Source organism: Danio rerio, chromosome 19, assembly GCF_049306965.1.
Source record: "Danio rerio strain Tuebingen ecotype United States chromosome 19, GRCz12tu, whole genome shotgun sequence".
In the NCBI taxonomy this organism is placed as follows: domain Eukaryota; kingdom Metazoa; phylum Chordata; class Actinopteri; order Cypriniformes; family Danionidae; genus Danio; species Danio rerio.
In genome coordinates, this window is record NC_133194.1 from 22,882,277 (window position 1) to 22,902,958 (window position 20,682).

The 20,682-nt window shown below is 33.7% G+C and overlaps 1 protein-coding gene across 8 annotated transcripts in view; it reads left to right on the forward strand.

The window, feature by feature from the left end:
* Positions 1–12,859: 12,859 nt before the first annotated feature.
* The window catches only part of kcnh8 (potassium voltage-gated channel, subfamily H (eag-related), member 8), a 168,771-nt gene continuing 160,948 nt past the window's right edge, over positions 12,860–20,682 (forward strand). For all 8 annotated transcript variants that reach the window (XR_012395036.1, XR_012395037.1, XM_073931654.1 and 5 more), the window contains exon 1: positions 12,860–13,136. Coding sequence is in view for 6 of the 8 variants with exons in the window: in XM_073931654.1 (XP_073787755.1) it covers positions 13,061–13,136 (76 nt within the window). In the remaining 2 variants the exon portion in view is untranslated. The remainder of the gene's footprint in view (positions 13,137–20,682) is intronic.

Consider the following 20,682-nt stretch of genomic DNA (forward strand, 5'->3'; position numbering starts at 1 on the left):
AACGTGATGTCACCGAGTGCAGACCAATCTGCTTCTAGCGGAAGTGCCTTCTGTCAGAATACATGACTATTATAGTATGGCAGGCTGTTTAAACATTTAATAATTAAAACAGCAAGCTTTGTTTGATCTATTGGCTGGTCGAAACGCCTAAGTTATGAAATCTGATTGTAGATATCTATAAAGCACCATTCTTTCTATCTGAGTCAATGAAAATGTATTGCTTTAGCCAAAAAGAAGTAATTTTTATTATTATTATTTTTTTTTTACATTTGTGGCCATATAGACAGCCAACTAGAAATTAATTTGTAATTAATATTAATACGCCTTTTTATTTTTTGCAATCGTAAAGTATTTAAAGGGACAGCTCACCAAATATTTTCAATTTTGTCATCATTTAGTTACTCACCCTTCCCTTGTCACAAACCTGTTTGAGATTAACACAAAAGAAAATATATTTTAAAATGTTGGAAAACGGTAAAAAATTGACATTCATGGTTTTTGTTTTTCCTATTATGGAATTTATTATTGGGTGACATCATGCAGATTAGGACATCAGATAAAATGGACCATTTATGGTTCTTATTTCTTTAAAAATTTTAACAATTCAGTTCATGTTTATTGATATAGCGCTTTTACAATGTAGATTGTGTCAAAGCAGCTTAACATAGAAGTTCTAGTAAAATGAAACAGTGTCAGTCCAGTTTTCAGAGTTGAAGTTCAGTTCAGTTCAGTGTGGTTTAATTTTCACTAAAGAGCAAATCCATTGATGCGCAGCACCACAAGTCTCAAACCAAGCAATCCAGTGGCGAAAGTGACGAGGAACAAACTTCACCAATTGACAAAAGTGAAGGGAAAAAACCTAGAGAGAAACCAGGCGCAGTTGGGCACGAACATTTCTCCTCTGGCCAAGATAGCCTACTTGTGCAGAGCTGCAGTCTAGGCACCGGAGGCTGGAGAGTTTATTTCACAATTATAGTGTTTTGTCCATCGTGGAGAAGCTGCAGGTGTGAGACACTGACAGGTGATCAAGCTGGCTCATGGGATCAATTCGAAGACTCGTCTGTCACTGGGGTCTTTCAGGAATCAGTCTCATGCTCTCCCCTGCTCTATGACCGCCACAGGATCTGCTCAGGGTACGACCTGGTCCAGGATTATGAGTACTTTGGCATCATCTTTTCACTAATCTTTGATCAAATCAATAGCACTGCACAATGACAATAACAGCCAATAACTGCAAAGAATTTCAAACTGTTGGCGTAACAGTACTTGACATTTAGTTAATGGATTTATTGGTCTGAGGTTACTAACGGGGGTGGGGGGGTGGTGGTGGGGGGGGGATGGTGTGGGGTGGCAATGCCTCATTCTGAGACCACTCCATAGACAAAGTGAGTGGCCTGGTATCCAATATTACTTGTCAGTGATGATAAATCAATATAAATGTACATTAGGAAATAATAATTTATATTCCATGTCTTGATGGCCTCTCTGAAATAAAATGTTGATTTTATGAAATAATCTAGTTTTTCTAACCATTTCTAGTTACTGGCACAATTTACCTGAATGTGTTAGGATAAAATGAGCAGTCTGATTGGCCCGTTTTTGCTGATCACCAGGCCCATTTCACATCTCAAAAAATCAGCTGACAGATAATGTGTCAAAACCGATTGCAAGCCACCTCCATCAAAAAGAACGTACATGTGAACGGCCCCCAAAAATGTCTTAAATGTTTTGTTTTTTGAAGTTGTTACAATCGATTAACAAAAAAAAATAAATAAATAATAATAATAAAAAAGTGGCCCAGTTTGCCTGATGTCACACTACTGGTTAAACATTCCTCAAAATATATGCTAAAGTTTGGAACATGGGGGTGATTTAACTGCAAGTACATTTTAATCTTTTATTTAAACAACATTTTTAACAAGGACCTGAAATAAAAATATTAATCATGTCGCTCCAGTTATTCAATCATCTTCAATTACAAAAACATAGCCATACAAAAGGTGAATGAAACAAATTGACAGCTAAGAAGAATATGCGTCAAACTTTAAATTACAATTAGCTAGAAACACATTTCAAATGTCTGATACTTTCGAGTGGGCAGAGCTAAATACCTCTGGTGTGCTATTCTCCCTGCTGCTCTCTGATCGGTGGAATTTACTGTACAGCATCATGTGTAATGTATTTTTCAACAATTATAATAAAAAATGTAAAAATCAGCAAGTTAAAATCCCGGAAACAAATTCCATTCAACGTTTAATTATGTTAAAAGCATTGTTTAAAGTTGTAAAACTTCTAAATATACTGTATTCCACAATGTTGCATGCATAATCATTAGACAATTCTTTTAGAAGCATCTCAAAATTGTATGCATGTCCTGGTATTTTGATTGAATCTACTCTTTCTTTGATTGAGTCATATCACAAGGATCTATTAAAGTGTAAAAAAAATAGGTAATATGTGAATAAAAGCTGTGAGTAACGGATGAGAGACAGTACAATAATTGTTTCAGTTGACAAAAACAGTTAATCAGCCTCATCAGTGATCTCTGTGATTAACGCTTCTCGTCACCTGTGCACATGACAGTCACCCTGCGTGGCAATCATTCTTTTCCGTAAGCTCAATCATAGCGAACGGAGCTTCATTTGCGTCTTTGTTTGCATGAGCTTGTATATTTATTTACAACCAAATTAAGCTTTCAATAAATGGGTCAATGATGAGACACCTCATTTTTGTGTATGTATCAAATTAAATTATTCATCATTAAAAATTGTTTCAAATTCGTTTTATGAAATCAAAATATAAATTATAGACAGTGTTGGGTAAAAAAAGTAATGTATTACAATCTTAAGTCTATCTTTGTATATTATGTAATAAAGCACATAAAAATAACATAACAGACTCTTTTACTTTGCTATTGTGAAAGTATTTGCTATTTTGTTTATTTATTAATGTGGAAGAAAGAAAGTAATATTAAAATATGTGCTATGATAGTTTGTTGGTGTTTTTTTTTATATGAAAATATAGTAATGTGAGACTACACTGTAAAACCCAAACGATTGCAACAAACCATTTAAGTTAAAAAACTAATCCTAATGATTACTGTGAACTTAATCCATTTGAGCACAGTAAAACCCAATAAATGAAAGAAACTCAAACCAATTGAGTACTGTAAAACCCAATAAGTTAGGGCAACTCAAACAGTTTGAGGAAACAGATTGCAACAAACCATTTGAGTTAAAAAACTCAGTTATGAGTATATGAGTACTGTGAACTTACTCCATTTAAGTTGAAGTGTTAAGGTATTTAATTAACTCATTGCCTTTAACACTAAGTTAAAAAATCTTTTCAAATGAGTAGAATTAACTAAGTAAAATTTGAGTTAATTACACTAATTTCATTTGATAAAGATGACTGATGGGTTTTTTACAGTATGTGTTCTGTTATTTTTGTGTTTTTTCTTATTGCACTGTAAAAAGTGAAAACTTAAACAAATTTCTTTAACTTGTTACAATTAAAGGAATTAAGTTTGACAAGCTAAATTTATGACAATTTTCAGTAATAAATTAAGTATAAGTCCTTTTAGGTGCAGCAAGTTTTAGTTCTTTATTTAAGAAAACAAGAATTAAACAGTACATACAGTACAGTTCAGTCTAAATTAGTCTATATAATGTTTTAATGTAATAATAATAGTAAAAAAAAAAATTTATTACCGTACAAATAATTTCCTTCTCATGTTAATATAAAAATAATACTTTTATGTTTTTTTGGCAAAAACAAGTATTGCTCATTATTGATAGTGAACAGTACTTACACTTGCCATAAATAAATTACTAAAACCTGTAACACCTAAAATAACTAACTTAATTTATTACTGAATGTAAGAATTGAAATATTGCAAATATTCTGATGTCTTTGACAATTCAAAACATGAGCTGAAAACAGAGACTGGTAACTTCACAACTCAGCAAGGGGAATGCGGGAAAAACCAGTTCCTGCTGCATTTGCATCTGAGTCTGCTTCATCCCCCCAACTCACACATATGGTCATTTCAATGTTTGAATGTTCTAGAATTAACCAAACTGACTTTAACTATCATGTTTGATATCATTTGAAATGTCTCAGTGCGATTGGTACAATGGTCTCATTCTCTCAGAAATAGACATAATCAGAACAATAAATATATAACTTCAGGCATCTTTTGATCCACTGTGAGGGGTGTGACACTAAGTGTGAATGCCTTTTGTTATACATTCACACCCCCTTCCTTGAGGGAATCCTTGGATTATTTAAGGTAAGGCCTAAGAAGGACTCAGGGCGACTCTGCCTAACCAGATCAGCCCATAACATGGCTTGCCCCATGTTATGTATATTACAAAGTCAGGAATGCATCTTTTTCATCTTGGATTTATCTTTGATAATTTGATGTTTTGTATTGATCGTTTATGAATTGACTGATTGAATTTGCATAATACATTTACCTGACTAATAAATTGTTATGTTTTGAATGATTCAAACAGAGTTCGTGTTATTATCACTGATAAATGTTGTTGTCCATAGCACTACAAGCCACTGTACAGGTTAGTAACGGACTAAAACATGTTAGACGGAGCAGCGTGGCACGCTATACAATGTTGTTAGAGATCCGACTAACAAATTGGCATTATTTCATGTATACTTGGACTGTAAAAGGCCAACTATTTAGAACAACAAAATATTGTTGAAACTACTTTAAATGTGGATATTTAGGCCTTCATCTACAATAGTATAATCCTGCGCGATTATTATTAAAATACTTTGTCTTGATTAAGTAGATAACAGATCCATGGGGACCACATAAAAATCTCCTAAATTGAGTAAGTAGTGTTCTGCCTTTTTAGGAGAGTGGTTAATCGCCTCTGTTTAATGACCAAGACTGACAAGCTTGTAGTAAGAGATTGTATACCCGGCCGGTGCAAGACTCGAGATGCTATCGGAATCTGAGTAAATGAAAATAAGGTATAATAACAAATCAAAAGAATATTCAATCATAATCTAAAATAACGTGAAAGGAAACAAAATAATCTTATCAATGTTTTATAATTGGAGTCAGATAAAACGAGGATAAACATATTAATATTCTAAACCATCTCATACTAAAATTGGAGTCAGATATGAGTTAAGTTTAATATAAATCAACATTGTGCACTGGAAAGACTGAACATGCAGTGAACCTTCATCCACCATTGGATACCGTCATTGGACCAACTGGCTGGACCCTACACTGAAAACTGTTATAAATTAAGTTTGCCAAACTTAATTTATTTAATTGTAACAAGTCAAAGTTATTTGTTTAAGTTTCCACTTGTGTGAAAGTATGAAAGTTGCAATGTACAAGTATGTATATGTATTTTCTGTGTGCTTATTAAAAAAATAAGAAAGGCTTAAGATTGTAATATATAACTTTTTCAACACCAATAACACACACACACACACGCACGCACGCATGCACACACACACACACACACACACACATACATGTATATATACACACACAACCAACACAAATTAAACAACATGCTTATTCTGACCTGTACTAAAATATATAAAAAGTGATCATAATATAAACAGTTGAAGTCAAAATTATTAGCCCCCTTTTGAATTTGTTTTTCTTTTTAAAAATATTTTCCAAATTATGTTTGACAAATTATGTTTTGCATAGTATGTCTGATAATATTTTTTCTTCTGGAGAAAGTCTTATTTGTTTTATTTCGGCTAGAATAAAAGCAGTTATTCATTTTTAATTATTAATCTACAGAACAAACTATTGTTAAACAATAACTTGCCTAATTACCCTAACCTGCCTAGTTAACCTAATTAAATTAGTTAAGCCTTTAAATGTCACTTTAAGCTGTATAGAAGTGTTTTGAAAAATATCTAGTAAAACATTATTTACTGTCATCATGGCAAAGATAAAAATAAATTAGTTATTAGAATTGAGTTATTAAAACTATTATGTCTAAATGTGTTGAAAATATCTTCTTAAACAGGGGGGCTAATAATTCTGACTTTAACTATATATTTAAAAAGATTAAAAACATCATTCTGATTAATGGGTAAAGCTAAATGAGTCATTAAAAGGATAATGACAAAAAATAAACTCTTGCAGATTACAATCGATTGGTATGCTGGAGCTTTAAATGGTGTCAACTGATTAATTAACCTGACAATATATTTTTTTCTATTATGTAAACTATTGTTACACTGAAAGACTCTAAGAAGAGTATAGTAAACATATTAGTAAGATATTATATATTAGTAAAATTATAAATAATAATAAAATACATTAGTAAAAAAAAAAACGAATTTATACAACTATAATTAATATATGAAAAAATCCAATCTGTTGTTTTGATGATTAAAAGCCTCTTTTTGCCTTTCACCTATATGTGATTATTAAAGCATAATAAAACAGATAGACTTTTAAATATGTCTTTTATGTCAATACCCTACAAAAGAAACAGATGCAGATATATTACTGTATTATAATATCAGTCAATTTGTTGCTATTGTGATCATATCTTAAACTCTACCCCAGCTATACTGGATATATTAACGTAATGCTTTAAGAAAAATGCTCAATGAATCCTCTATTATGCTACATGAATTGAATATTTCACTGTCTCTTTTGGCACTTATTTTGTCAATTGTAGTGTAGTAGTACTGTAATAAAAAAAGTATTAATGAGGTATTGCGACCATATGAACAGTAGATGGCGGTATAGTCTGCTTTGTGTGATTTGTTTCACAGAATGGTTGACCGGTGTTTTTACCGAATTACTATGCGCTTTTGTTATGGTCAGCATTTTGCTTAGTCGTTCTAGTATTATGTGTAGTATTATTTTGTTTACAGTACTCAACAGTTTAACTTTATACAACGTGTAAAATTGGAATGGCCTCAAAAAAAAAAAAAATATTGGTTGAAATACTAAAAAACAAAACATTTATAAAAAATATTGTAATCAAACCATGGAAAAACATTTTTTTTTTTTGCTATTTAACTATTATATATATATAACTATTAACTATTATATATATATATATATATATATATATATATATATATATATATATATATATATATATATATATATATATATATATATATATATATATATATATATTTTTTTTTTTTTTTTTTTAAATGATAATGCACCTAAATAATTAAAAGTGTTTGTAAGGGAAACACATTGACGGTGTCTTTTCTTTTAAATCAAGGCAACGAAAAACAATAGAATAGAAAAAATAGATGGAAGAATCTCAGTATACGTTTTACTAATCAAAGAAATTTGATTAATGGAATATGCAGATTTTTAATTTGGCTATTAAAAGAATACATGCTTCAGCAGCCATATATGTTATATCTTGACTTGCTAACAGCTGAAGTTTCTTTTTCTGAGAAAGATGCATTGTGTGATTACAAATGTGATCTTCATTGTTAATCTTTGTTTGATTTTAGGAAAGTACCATATACACAAACAGAAATGGGATAAGAGAAAACACAATCTTTTAACAGATAGGAAACATTACATTGAGTGGTTACTATTTAAAATAGTAAAGCAAAAGCCACTAGGTTTAAACATCAATATTTTAAGCTGCAATTGCCTCATACCTCTTTCTTTCTTTCTTTCTTTCTTTCTTTCTTTCTTTCTTTCTTTCTTTCTTTCTTTCTTTCTTTCTTTCTTTCTTTCTTCCTTCCTTCCTTCCTTCCTTCCTTCCTTCGTTCGTTCGTTCGTTCGTTCGTTCGTTCGTTCGTTCCTTTCTTTCTTTCTTTCTTTCTTTCTTTCTTTCTTTCTTTCTTTCTTTCTTTCTTTCTTTCTTTCTTTCTTTCTTTCTTTCTTTCTTTCTTTCTTTCTTTCTTTCTTTCTTTCTTTCTTTCTTTCTTCCTTTCTTTCTTTCTTTCTTTCTTTCTTTTTATTATTTTATTGAATTAATATTTTATTGTATATTCTAATTTTTACATTTTGTTAAATGCTCAGCAATAATAAAAAAATAATAAAGTAGTGTACAGTATATCGATATAATATTCATTCATTCATTTATTTTTCGGCTTAGTCTTTTTGTTAATTTGGGGTCGCCACAGCGGAATGAACCACCAACTTATCCTGGATATGTTTATGCCCTTCCAGCCACAATCCCATCACTGGGAAACATCAACACACACTCATTTACACTCATACACTATGGACAATTTTAGCTTACCCAATTCACCTATGCCACATGTCTTTGGACATGTGGGGTAAACCGGAGCACCTGGAGTAAACCCACCTGAACGCTGGGAGAACATGCAAACTCAACAAGGAAATGCCAACTGACCCAGCCGAGGCTCAAACCAGCAACCTTCTTGCTGTGAGGTAACAGCACTACTGCACCACTGTGTCGCCATCGATATGATAAAAACACACTAATATATATATTTCAAAACATAAAAAAAAAGCTAAAATGTATTAGCTAAACTTTCCTTCATTTTCCTTCGGCTTAGTCCCTTTATTCATCAGGGGTCCCCACAGTAGAATGAACCCGCCAACTTGTCCAGCACGTGTTTTACACAGCGGATGCCCTTCCAGCTGCAACCCAGTACTGGAAAACATCCATACACTCTCACATGCACACATGTAAACTACGGCTAATTCAATTTACTAATTTCACCAAAACTGCATGTTTTTGGACTTTGGGGGAAACTGGAGCACCTTGAGGAAACACAGGGAGAACATGCAAACTCCACACAGAAATGCCAACTGACCCAGCCGGGACCTGAACTAGTGACCTTCTTACTGTAAGGTGACAGTGCTAACCACTGAGCCACCATGTTGAAAAAAATATGCAAAAATATGTTTTAGAAAAAAATTTACAATGTGCAATATATACAGTTAAAGTCAGAATAATTATTAGCACCCCTGTTTATTTTTTTTCTTCCCAATTTCTGTTTAGCGGAAAGAAGATTTTCTAAACATAATAGTTTTAAAAACTCATTTTTAATAACTGATTTATTTGATCTTTGCCATGATGACAGTACATAATTGACTATATAGTTAAAGACACTGCTATACAGCTTAAAGTAACATTTTTTCTCCAGAAGAAAAAATATTATCAGACATACTGTGAAAATTCGCCTGCTCTGTTAAACATCATTTGGGATTTTTTTTAAAGCAATATTCAAAGTAATAATTCTGACTTCAACTGTATATAATTAACTAAAATAAGTCAGGCATTGCTAAGCAAAGCCCTTAACTGATCATCAGCAGAAGGTTTAGCAGTTTGTTGGCCTGTAGCTTTTAGGTTTGTGTGAACACAATGCTCGTTCTACAGGTAAGGCTTAGCTAAATTTAAATCATGCAACAAGACATTGATCCCAAGCACACCAGCAAATCTACAACAGAACAGCTAAAAAAAAAATAAAAAAAAAATCAAGGTGCAATAGTCTAGTGACCAGCCATAAATCTTAAAAACTCCTCCAGAATGATTTAAGAGACTTATAACAGTGAATAAATGATTACTTTAATTACTGCTAAAAGTAGTTCTGAAGTGCCATCTGAAATTTTGCATTCTATGTTTATGTTCAGTTATTTTAATTTAAATCCATTTATTATAAGCTATCCATTGACAAAAATGTGATTTCTAAAAATCAAATAAATTTATTAAACTATTAGAATCATTTTAACCTACAGAAAATAAAGTAGTATTTCAATAGTTACATTTAAAAAAACGATACACAAATAAAAAGCCTTTCATTTTTTTCCATTGGCTTGAAACTATTGGGGTAATCAGGTTAGATTAAAACTTTTATGACAGTTACAGCGGATTGATTCTATGGCACAATGTTAAAATTTGACACTTTTACAAGACTCACTTACGCTCTAGGAAATAAAAGGTACAAGAGCTGTCACTGGGGTGGTACCTTTTCAAATGGTGCACATTTGTACTTAAATGGTTCATATTGGTATCCCAAAGATATACATTAGTACCTAAAAATTACACTTTTGTTAGTTTCTTAGGTACAAATATGTACCCTCGAGGTATTCATAAGGATTCTTTAATTACAAATGTATACTTTTTGAAAAGGTACCACCCCTTGAACCTTTATTTCTGAGAGTGTACATCAAAAAATAAAGGCTATATGAAAAAACATGCAGGATGATTCCCATGTGGCAGTCTCCAAAATTCAACCCAGAACAGACTTGTGATGTAAATATTGTGCCTCATTACATCAGATGAGGTTAATATTAAACAAAAAATGAATAATGACTTAAAAAATGATATAGTTTTTAGACTGTTGGAGTTTTTGTGTTGTAAACATTCTTTTGTTTATATAGACCTATTGGAGTGTGTGCACCATGTTGTGAAATGTTTGTATGTTTATAATCACCTCTGAGGCTGGTGGGGCTCATGAGTAACTGGAATTGTTATTTTGATGGTCCATAGCTAAAAATGTTTAGAAACCCTTGATAGGGTGTCCTGCGTACAATATGTCACGCATGTCTTTTCTGTTTTGGCTTTATTGTTGTAAAGTAATGACATGTTGTGAGATGTTATGTGATTTGTTTTTCATCTGAGCTTTTGTCTTCCAAATGTTAAGACCTGCTAAGTTTGTTTTTTATTTTTTATATTACGCCCTGAAATGGAAAAGCATGAAACTCAATAGGGGGTCCTAACATTTTTTCACACGACTACACACAAACACACACAAAGCAAAGAACATACAAAGAAAAAAACAATAAAGCTCTTCTTGACTGCAACTATACGACAGAAAACCACAGCTATTTGTATAATTGTAGCCGATGAGACATATTTTTGTTACACAAAGGTTATATACATTTTTCTAAGCATGTATGCATATATTTGAATTTATATGGTGGGTCAAATAGGTTTTGGGGACTTTCTCAAGACCCCAAACCAGCTGAGCTGTATTAACTTAAGGTGAAACAGACACTCAACAGAGTGCTCAGCGCTGACTGAACTAGGCCATCTTGTGAGAATGATTAATTACCTTTATGTTAACAATGCACTAAAGTGGGTAAGGTATGTACTAATGCTTCTTTCTAAATTTAAACCTGTTTTTGTATTTCTTTTGTCATTTTCTTAGAAAAGTTTTACCACTACCATATAAAATATATATTTATATATTTTTTTTCAAATATATTTTTAAATATATTTTAAATCATACAAAAATTGGCAAACATGTTTTTCTTATAATATATTTTGACAAATCTATCATAAATGAATATCTTTTTGGACATTTTTATGTAAAAAATATAATAGTTTTAAATGCATTGACAAATTTAATTGGTCTATGTAGTTAGAAAATACAATAAAGTAGAACATGTTAAGAACAATGCAAAAAGCTCATATACACAGCGTAGTATGCACAGTGGCCAGCATAAACAAGTACACCCAATACAGTTTTCAGCACATTACAGTATTCGGCACATACCGTATATATATATATATATATATATATATATATATATATATATATATATATATATATATATATATATATATATATATATATATATATACATACAGTGGTTTCCCCCACAGTCCAAAGACATGCGGTAGATGTGAAATGGGTAAGCTAAATTGTCTGTAGTGCATGAGTGTAAATGAGAGTGTATATATATTATCAATTTGCAATTTTTATTAAGTTGCAATACCCCATTTGACTTTGAATGAATAATTAATTTTTTACTCCTAAAGATGCTAGTGGCCACAATTTGACTGCTTAATAGGTTTAACTAGAAGGTCGCTGGTTCGAGTCCTGGCTGGGTCAGTTGGCATTTCTGTTTGAATGTTTTCCCCATGTTTTCCCCAATGTGGCGTGGGTTTCCTCTGGGTGCTACAGTTTCCCCCACAGTCCACACACATGCCCTATAGGTAAATTAAAAAAACTAAATTTGCCATAGTGTCTGGATATTTCCTAGGTCTGGGTTGCAGCTGGGAGGGCATCCGCTGTATAAAACATGGATAAGTTGGCGGTTCATCCCCTGTGGTGACCCGTGATGACTAAAGAGACTAAGCCAAAAGGAAATGAATGAATGAATGAAGGAATAAATGAATAAATAAATGAAGGAATAACTGTTTAATAAACAGTTTTAAATGCACCAAAATAAATATATTGTCTGTATTTACTTGATCTGCATTATAATATAAATTTTCAAAAGCGAGTGACTCGTTGCTATATATATGTGTTTGTGTGTTTGTGTGTCTGTGTTCTAATGTGTTATATAAAGATTAATAAAAATATATATTTTAAAAATGTATTTTATTGAGCCACATAGTGACAACATATATTTACATGTACAATATGTTTAGCTGAAAACAATATATGGTTATTGCTGATTATTTATACCTTACACAAATATTTCCATAGTAGGCAAACAAAAGGGGATCACACACACAAACACACACACACACACACACACACACACACACACACACACACACACACACACACACACACACACACACATATGTATATGTGTCTCCTAAAGAGATAGTTCAACCAAAAATAAAAATTGTGTCACAATTTACTCTTATTTCAAACCTTTTTGATTTATTTGTCATGTGTTAAACGCTGAAGATTTTATTTTGAATGTTAGAAACCTGTAACCATTCACATAGATAGTAGCCTATTTGTTCCAAGTAAATCATAGATTTGGAGCCACTTGCGGGACAGCAAGTTTTAATTTTTTGGTTGGACCAGCCCTTTACTCTTTAAATGTGAACAGATAAACCGAAATATTGCGCGCCACATCTGCTTGTATATTAATTTTCACGAGCTGCTTTTACTGACCGATCGCGCGCCATTTACCTGACGCGCACCTGCGGGCGTCACTCCCAGGGACACGGGGGCGCGCATTCCCATCCAGCCTGAGCCTGCCCGCGCGCTCGTGAAGGAACGGGATCCTCCGTGTCTCAGTCCGCTGAAAGCTCAGTTTCACCGGAGTGCATCAAACAGAATCCATACCTTTGTCTCTGACATCGCAGCATCACTTTGATGGGGAATACGATATCAGGGCGGGAAAATGCCTGTTATGAAGGGATTGCTCGCTCCACAGAACACATTTTTGGATACTATAGCGACGCGTTTTGACGGCACACGTGAGTTATCGAGATGGCAATTTACCCTGTTTGTGTGTAAAAAGGTTTTGGGCTCTAAGGAGACGGTTTAGTTTGTTGTACATGACATAAAGTAGCCTACTTTGTTTACAAATGTTTGTTTAAAAAAAGTAAACTAAAATGATTCAATGACAACATATTAAAAGCATTGTGATTGATAAATATTCAAATGAGTTTAAAACCTAGCAAATTAAATTCGCTGCTTAAAAGTTAATAAATTAAAATAGATTACATTCAAAAGTATTTTTTCAACAAAAATTGTTATATTATAAGGCTAAATTAAGACAGTATTTCTATCTCGCCTTCACCAAATTATACCAACAGATTTAATTAAACCCGTCATGATTTTTTTAAATACAAACAGTCTGGAAATTAGCAATTTAAAGTGAAATTATTTTCAAAGTCAACACAGAATAATGCACAGTACTTTTTTGTAGATTTTGTTAAAGATTAGAGTGCTTTTTACAAGAAAAAAACTTAAAGGGGTCCTGCAGTTTCTTAATAGTGTAGGTCCTTGCAAACTAAAGTGCACAATATTTCAGTGTATATTATATGAAAAATGTAAACAAAAATGCCAAGTGTGTTCTATTTTTAGAACATCATCATACATATTTATAAATTGTAAAGATATACAATTAATTTCAAGCAAAATTTTGCACAAAACAAAAATTATAACCAACAAAATTTCAATTAAATTTTTCAATTTTTTTACTTCTGTATTTGATATTTTTCTGTAACATTTACATGTTGGTGTACTAGTTTTTGGACTGTTGTCTTAAGTTATTAAAGTAGTTGAGCTTCAGATTTGATTTTAGTACTGACTAATCTAATGTATATGCACAAATATAATACTGTCTAGCTTCCTATAAAAATAGGAGTTTAAAAGATAGATTTGTGAGGGGTGTACTTATATATGCTGAGCACTGTATATATATTCATACTTCTGGGATATATTCATTTTTGGGAGCATAATGCTTCTCCAAAGATTTTTTTTTTCTTTTTCTTTCTTTCATGTTTGTATGTTAGTATTTGTATTTTATTTTTTATTTTTGCTGGACAATCCATACAATACAACACATGTTTTGTGCATCAAAAGCAAAGTACTGCTCTTAGGTCTGAGCCTAAGCATCTGCCAGCTCAGCACCATGGACAGCGCACAAGGGCAGCCCCTCTTGGTTAAAGCACTTGGGCTGCTTTGATGTTTAGATCAGTGGCCACTGACATCCATTTCAGTTCTTGGAGATCTGAGGAGTTAGAAGAGTGCGATCTCAACTATGTGCAGGCCCACTGACTTACATGTCAGTGTATCACTTGGCTGACCTAACGCTTATCTTTCATGCAGAGCTCAAGCAAGGTTAACTGAGATAACAGTAGCGATCGGAGGGCTATTGAAATAAGGTTCAGGCTAGATCATGCATGAAAAAAAGACCGTCTTAACATCCTGATGAAATCCCTTGCGTGGCCCCAGGTAACGACCAGCATCGATCAAATATAATTGGTCGACCACAGAACAGTCAGACAGTTCTTCATCTCAAGGCATATTGTGCAGTGGTAAAAATACGCCTGCCTTTCTTTTGTGCGATAAAAGTTTACTGATTTCACAGAGCAAAGCCTGTCAGCTTTTATCGCTTTGTTTTGGTGTCCTAATAGAAAGAACTTGTACGATTCTGCCTTATCACTGCGTTCAGATAACTTGTTTGCCACTCGACTGTCTCTAAGGCTTGAGAAATGAGACTGTGTTTTATTTTAGTATTAGGAGAGAGAGCTCCACCTTCTCAGGGGACATGGTGTCCTCTGGGCTGTTGGGTCCATATATTACCAAACTGTGATGGCGTGTACCCATGTGACTGTGGTTTGTCCTTCAGGGGAGACTACCTGTACGGCTGTCACACCTTGGGCTGCCGCAGGTAACATGGCTGAGAATAGCACAGGAACGGCTGGAAATAGCACCTGTCATTTTGGAAGGAAAGTGACAACAGTGACATGGGGGGATAATGGAGAACACACCATTAGGCATCATTCACAGTGGCTCTCAAAATATGATACATGTGGAGAGCATTACCAGAGTGTGTTTGAATATGTTCCTTTTTTTCGGGAGATGGATTTTGTGTTTATTACATCATAGGCAGAAATGAAAGACCTCTTGCTCAAGCCAAAGCAAAGCTGTTGCCAGTTTTGATTTATTTTGAATGTGCTATGCAAAGCCAAATTATTTGGATTGCCCATACAAAATTTGCCACCACAATGCCAAGTCTGTTGCCAGGGTGTTTGTAGGCAGTTGCTTCCTACTTGGTAAGTCTTGCACCATGGGTACAGTCACTTTATACATACGCTAAAGCAAACAATAAGCATATAGTATACCTATGGCTAAAAATGTATAATTCCCACCTTTATCTGCATAACGAATCTCTGACGACCAAACAGCCATCCATTTGGGTGGTATGACCAAAATTCAGTTACACGTTATGAATACTTTGATTTCTTGGTAGTAGTGCATTTCCGAATATTGTTATTTAAAAAAGCATTGCAGAAAATAAAGAAAAGGAGTTTAATAAATGAACTTAAATTAAAAGAGCCTTTTTTCTTTTATTTGGACCTTTAATATATTGGTAAATATACAGTAGTAGGGATGCACAACATTGGATTTTTTCAGTATTTTAAATCTCCTTTTGGCTGAGCTGATATATTTTCTGTTTGTAGTTTTGAGATGTGTTCACTCACTCATTCACTTTCCTTTGACTTAGTCTCTGAATTATCAGGGGTTGCCACAGTGGAATGAACTGCCAATTACTTTTATGTGGTGGATGCTCTTCCAGCTTCATAAGGTGTGTTAAGTTTTCAGGTTAATTTACAGAGTCAGGTTTGAGATTTTTATTCTCCTTGAGTGTAAGCTTTATAAATTAAAAATTTTACTTGTGATACTGAGACTTTTGACCTCAATTGATATTTTGTTTCTAAATAGAATTAACATTTTCCCTAATTTTATGTTTCTAATATAACAGAGCCTAAATAAATTTATCATGGGGCAAAGACTAGAATCCAGTGGGAGGATATCCGGGAGTGATATTGTTTTTGACTCTTCTAAAGCATAAACATACCATAATTTGTTTGCAGATATTTAAGAAACATGCTAAGTGAACATTCTTGTTTATGTGAAAAACAATGCTGAAGTCAGATATTCTGCTTTGAAAATGCCTGTTACATGCTGGAACGTCAGTTTTGGTCATTTAACTCACCCAATGCCAGTTTAGCAAATTATATTACAGCATCTCGGGTTGCTTTAGTGGAAAACTGTGTATTTCATTTATTCAGTTTGAAAGGCTCTCAGACTGTGTGTGTCCATGACCGAAATGTGACCTCCAGTGGACAGTAACAGCCTCCAAAATGAGCTGCAACTACAAAGTTAGTTATTAATTAGCAAATAATATAAATGAGTTTGCAAAATTAACTGTGACGGAGGTACTGTAAACTCTGGAGAGATGTGCGTAACAAAGTATAACCGTAATGGGACAGAATAAACTGTGGTTGGTCGTTACAGTACACTCTCAGAAAAAAAGGTACAAAGTGGTACAAATAATGTTCCTTGAGGAACAGTTTTGTACTTTTGTAAAGATTGTACCTTATATGGTACAAAAAAGACCTCTATGATACTGTTCTGTACCGTTTATGATATTTATTAAAATATCTAAAAAAATAAATATGACTGGAAAGGCAAAGTGATTTTATAAATAATTTTTAGAAAAAAAGAAATGTATACATGTATACATGTATACAAGTTATTAATTATGTAAACATTAATTAATAAATTCTATAATACAATATTACAAAACAACTGGTAAAACATAAAACTATAGGTATTGTTAACTAAATATTTAGGGCATTTTAAATAAATGTTTGGTATGCATTTTTGACACTGTTAAGGTACAAAGTGTCTTGTCACTGTAGTGGTGCCTTTATGGGTCAGATTTGTACCTAATAAAGGCACAATATTGTATTTTAAAAACCAACGATACATTTTGGCTTCCCATGAAATGATGTCATTAAAGGTACAAACTGCAATGGTACAAATTTGTTTCTTTGTCTTAAAGTACAAGTCTGTCCCATACAAAGATACTGCCCCTGTGACAAGGGTTTGTAGCTTCTTTGGTACAACATTGTACCATTTTTTTCTGAGAGTGTAGTAACACACCAAAAAATGACTTCAAGCAGCCAGAATTCTACTGCACTGAATAATTGGCTGAGGAGGTATGGACATGCGAGAGAGAGAGAGAGTGATAACTTTAGGATCACATATTACAGTCAGATAGCAAAACACTCTAAACACTTACTTTCCTGTCAAATGATAAAAAAAAACAAACAAACAAACAAACAAAAAGCAGGAACCAAACTATACATGCTGAACCGTGACAGGAGAAATGAATGGTTATTTTTTTTTCATTGTGCTATATCTGATTTTGTGTAAAAAAATATGTGTATTTTGATGGCTGATGGGTGCTGTCATGTTAGTCTTTGCTGCAGTGGAGGCTTAGAACTGCTGTATTTACAACATTTTTTACATCTCCCAAAATAATAAAAGTAAGCTGTTTAACTTGGATAAGAATAGAGTAAACATTCTAGTAACATAAACAGTGTGTATCTGATGTGAATAACAAACACTGTGCGATTATGTTAAAAAATAATAATTATTGATATCCCCATAGACATCTGTGTGTATTTTACAAAGCATAAATGTTAAGTTTTGTTAGTACATTGGTAAATGAAATGATAGTATGTCAGAAGAAAGGGAATGGAACAGACATAAAAATATCTCTTTTTGAAACAAATGTCATTTAGTAGAATTTGTATCTTTATTTTAATGTAATCTTTTTATTCATTTGATTTGTTTAATCAAGTCTTTTGACCACCATGACCCAGGACAAAAATTTTAAATTAGCTAACAGACATGGGAGATAATTTTTCATCATTTGGATGATCACATTTTAAAAGGTCACCCTATGGTGACATGTAATATCGTGGTCATTCAAATGATGAAAAATTATTTCTGTATGCATTTTTTGTGACAAAAAATTAACTTTTTATTTTGCCAATCTGATACATATTCTCATATTTCAGAATGTTGTGTACCTGTAAACTGTAGTGTACACATGAAGTTTTAAAAGCCTTCCTTAAAGGGACAGTTCATCCAAAACTGAAAACTCTTTTATCATTTTCTCAACAACCAGTGCTGTGCAAGTTACTTCTAAACTGTAATACATTACAGCTTACTTGTTACTGTTATTTAAAAGTAATCACTTACCTTACAATATTACTGTCTCAAAACTGTAAAATGTTACATAACTCTTATATTACTTTTTAGTTACTTTCACCAAAATAACTACAGAATTAGAATTAGAATTTTAACATCCTAAAATGACCAAATGTACTGCAGAGCATTTTACATCCAGTAGAAAACAATATGATGTTGCATAATGACTGTGATCTATCCAGGCTCATTCATTCATTCATTCATTCATTCATTTTTTTTTCAGCTTAGTCACTTTATTAATCCAGGGTTGCCACAGCGGAATGAACCGCCAACCTATCCAGCATACTTTTACGCAGCGGATGCCCTTCCAGCTGCAACCCATCTCTGGGAAACATCTATACACACTCATTATTTTACACTTATACACTATGGACAATTTGGCTTACCCAATTTACTGCATGTTTTTGGACTGTGGGGGAAACCAGAGCACCCAGAGGAAACAGACAGGAATGCAGGATGAACATACAAACTCCAAACAGAAACGCCAACTGACCCAGCCGAGGCTCGTACTAGTGACCTTCTTGCTGTGAGGCAACAGCACTACCTACTGCGCCACTGCGTCGCCCTACCTATCCAGGCTATTAACAGCCAGAATCACAAATGATCTAAGTCTGTTAAAGGTATGCTAGAGGTAAAGTGATAATCTGGCAAAATCTGTGGATATATTCATATTAGACACAACAGGCCTATATAAACTCAAATGCCATGACAAGATGTAGATTTTTTTCTTTTCTTGTTGCGATTATTTTATTCAATTTAAATTCAAATGGTTCACAACACAAAACGGTCATGCACAAAGTGAGCATGATGAACATAGCTTTCTCAGTATAAAGTGCAATTAGAGGACCAAGCAAGCAAAGGTTGTTTTTTTGCGAATCATCCCCTCCCACCGTTCCCACATGCCTGTCAGCAAAATGCCTCATTCGCCGCCCTTGGCTACTTTAGGCAGCAGATCTCTTGTAACGTTTGTGAGAAATACTACAGTAAGAAATTTAACAATCAGTATTTGATGCATTTTTTGTGGAGTTGCAACAATGAGTTCACGCATACACAGCGCAGACATGCAGACACACACACACACACACACACACACACACACACACACACACACACACACACACACTCACACACACACACACAAATAGCACAGACACGTAGCGTAGACACACACGCACATACATAGTGTAGACAGACAGACACACACACACACACATAGCACAGACACGTAGCGCAGACAAACACACACATACATAGCGTAGACACGCAGACTCACACACACACACACACACACATACATAGCGCAGACATACACACACACACAGACAGTGAGAGAGACACACGGCTGTGCTGATGAAGTGAATCTGAAGTGAAACGCTGTACTTCATTACACACGTGCACACGTTTTAAAACATGTTAAACTTGTAAAACTCACTCTTGATCACGTCTGATGATGATTGATGATCCTAGCAAACTGAACAGACCTTTTATTCCCGGTTGCTTTGCGCTCGTCCTGTCTTGTCGATATGATTTTATTAGTTACTATGGAGACATGTTAATGCGCGCAGCTGTCAATCAATACTGGTGGGCAGGTGGACCGCACTCCTACGTAAAGTTCCGGTCGATCTGAAAACCGTTCCAATTGGTCCACCGTTTTTATGTTGTTAAATTTGAAAAAAAAAGGACTGGGTGTGTTTTTATCACCCCAATATGACAGTATATACACTATATTTACACACATGTATGCCCAAACAGCTTGAAAAGTAGATTTTTTAACATTGGTGCCATTTAATTTCTGCTGCTTTGGCTTATCACTCTCATCTTTAAATTTCAATATATAAACCATATCAACATTACTGGAAAACCAATTTAACAGGAGTATCTCTGGATAACAAAAGCATGAAAGGAAGAGGAAACACAAGGCAATAATTGTGAGTCTGCATCATCTGATGGAGCGAGGGTAGATAATTCGCTCGATCGTGTCGAGCAGCCAGTGTTTTGAGTGTGTGCGAGAAGTTTTGCACGCGAGCAGTGTATATTTGAGAGCTCGCAACAGTTTTGTGCATGAACAGAGGAAACCGGTGCGTGAGCAAAGAGATTCGCTCGCTTGTATTACATCAATGCGCTCTCGACTTGTAATACTGTGCTTACGACATTTGTCAATGAAAAAACGGCATTTGTGCGCACGCCCATCTCGCGAATGTAGTCTTTTGCCATTTTCATCTA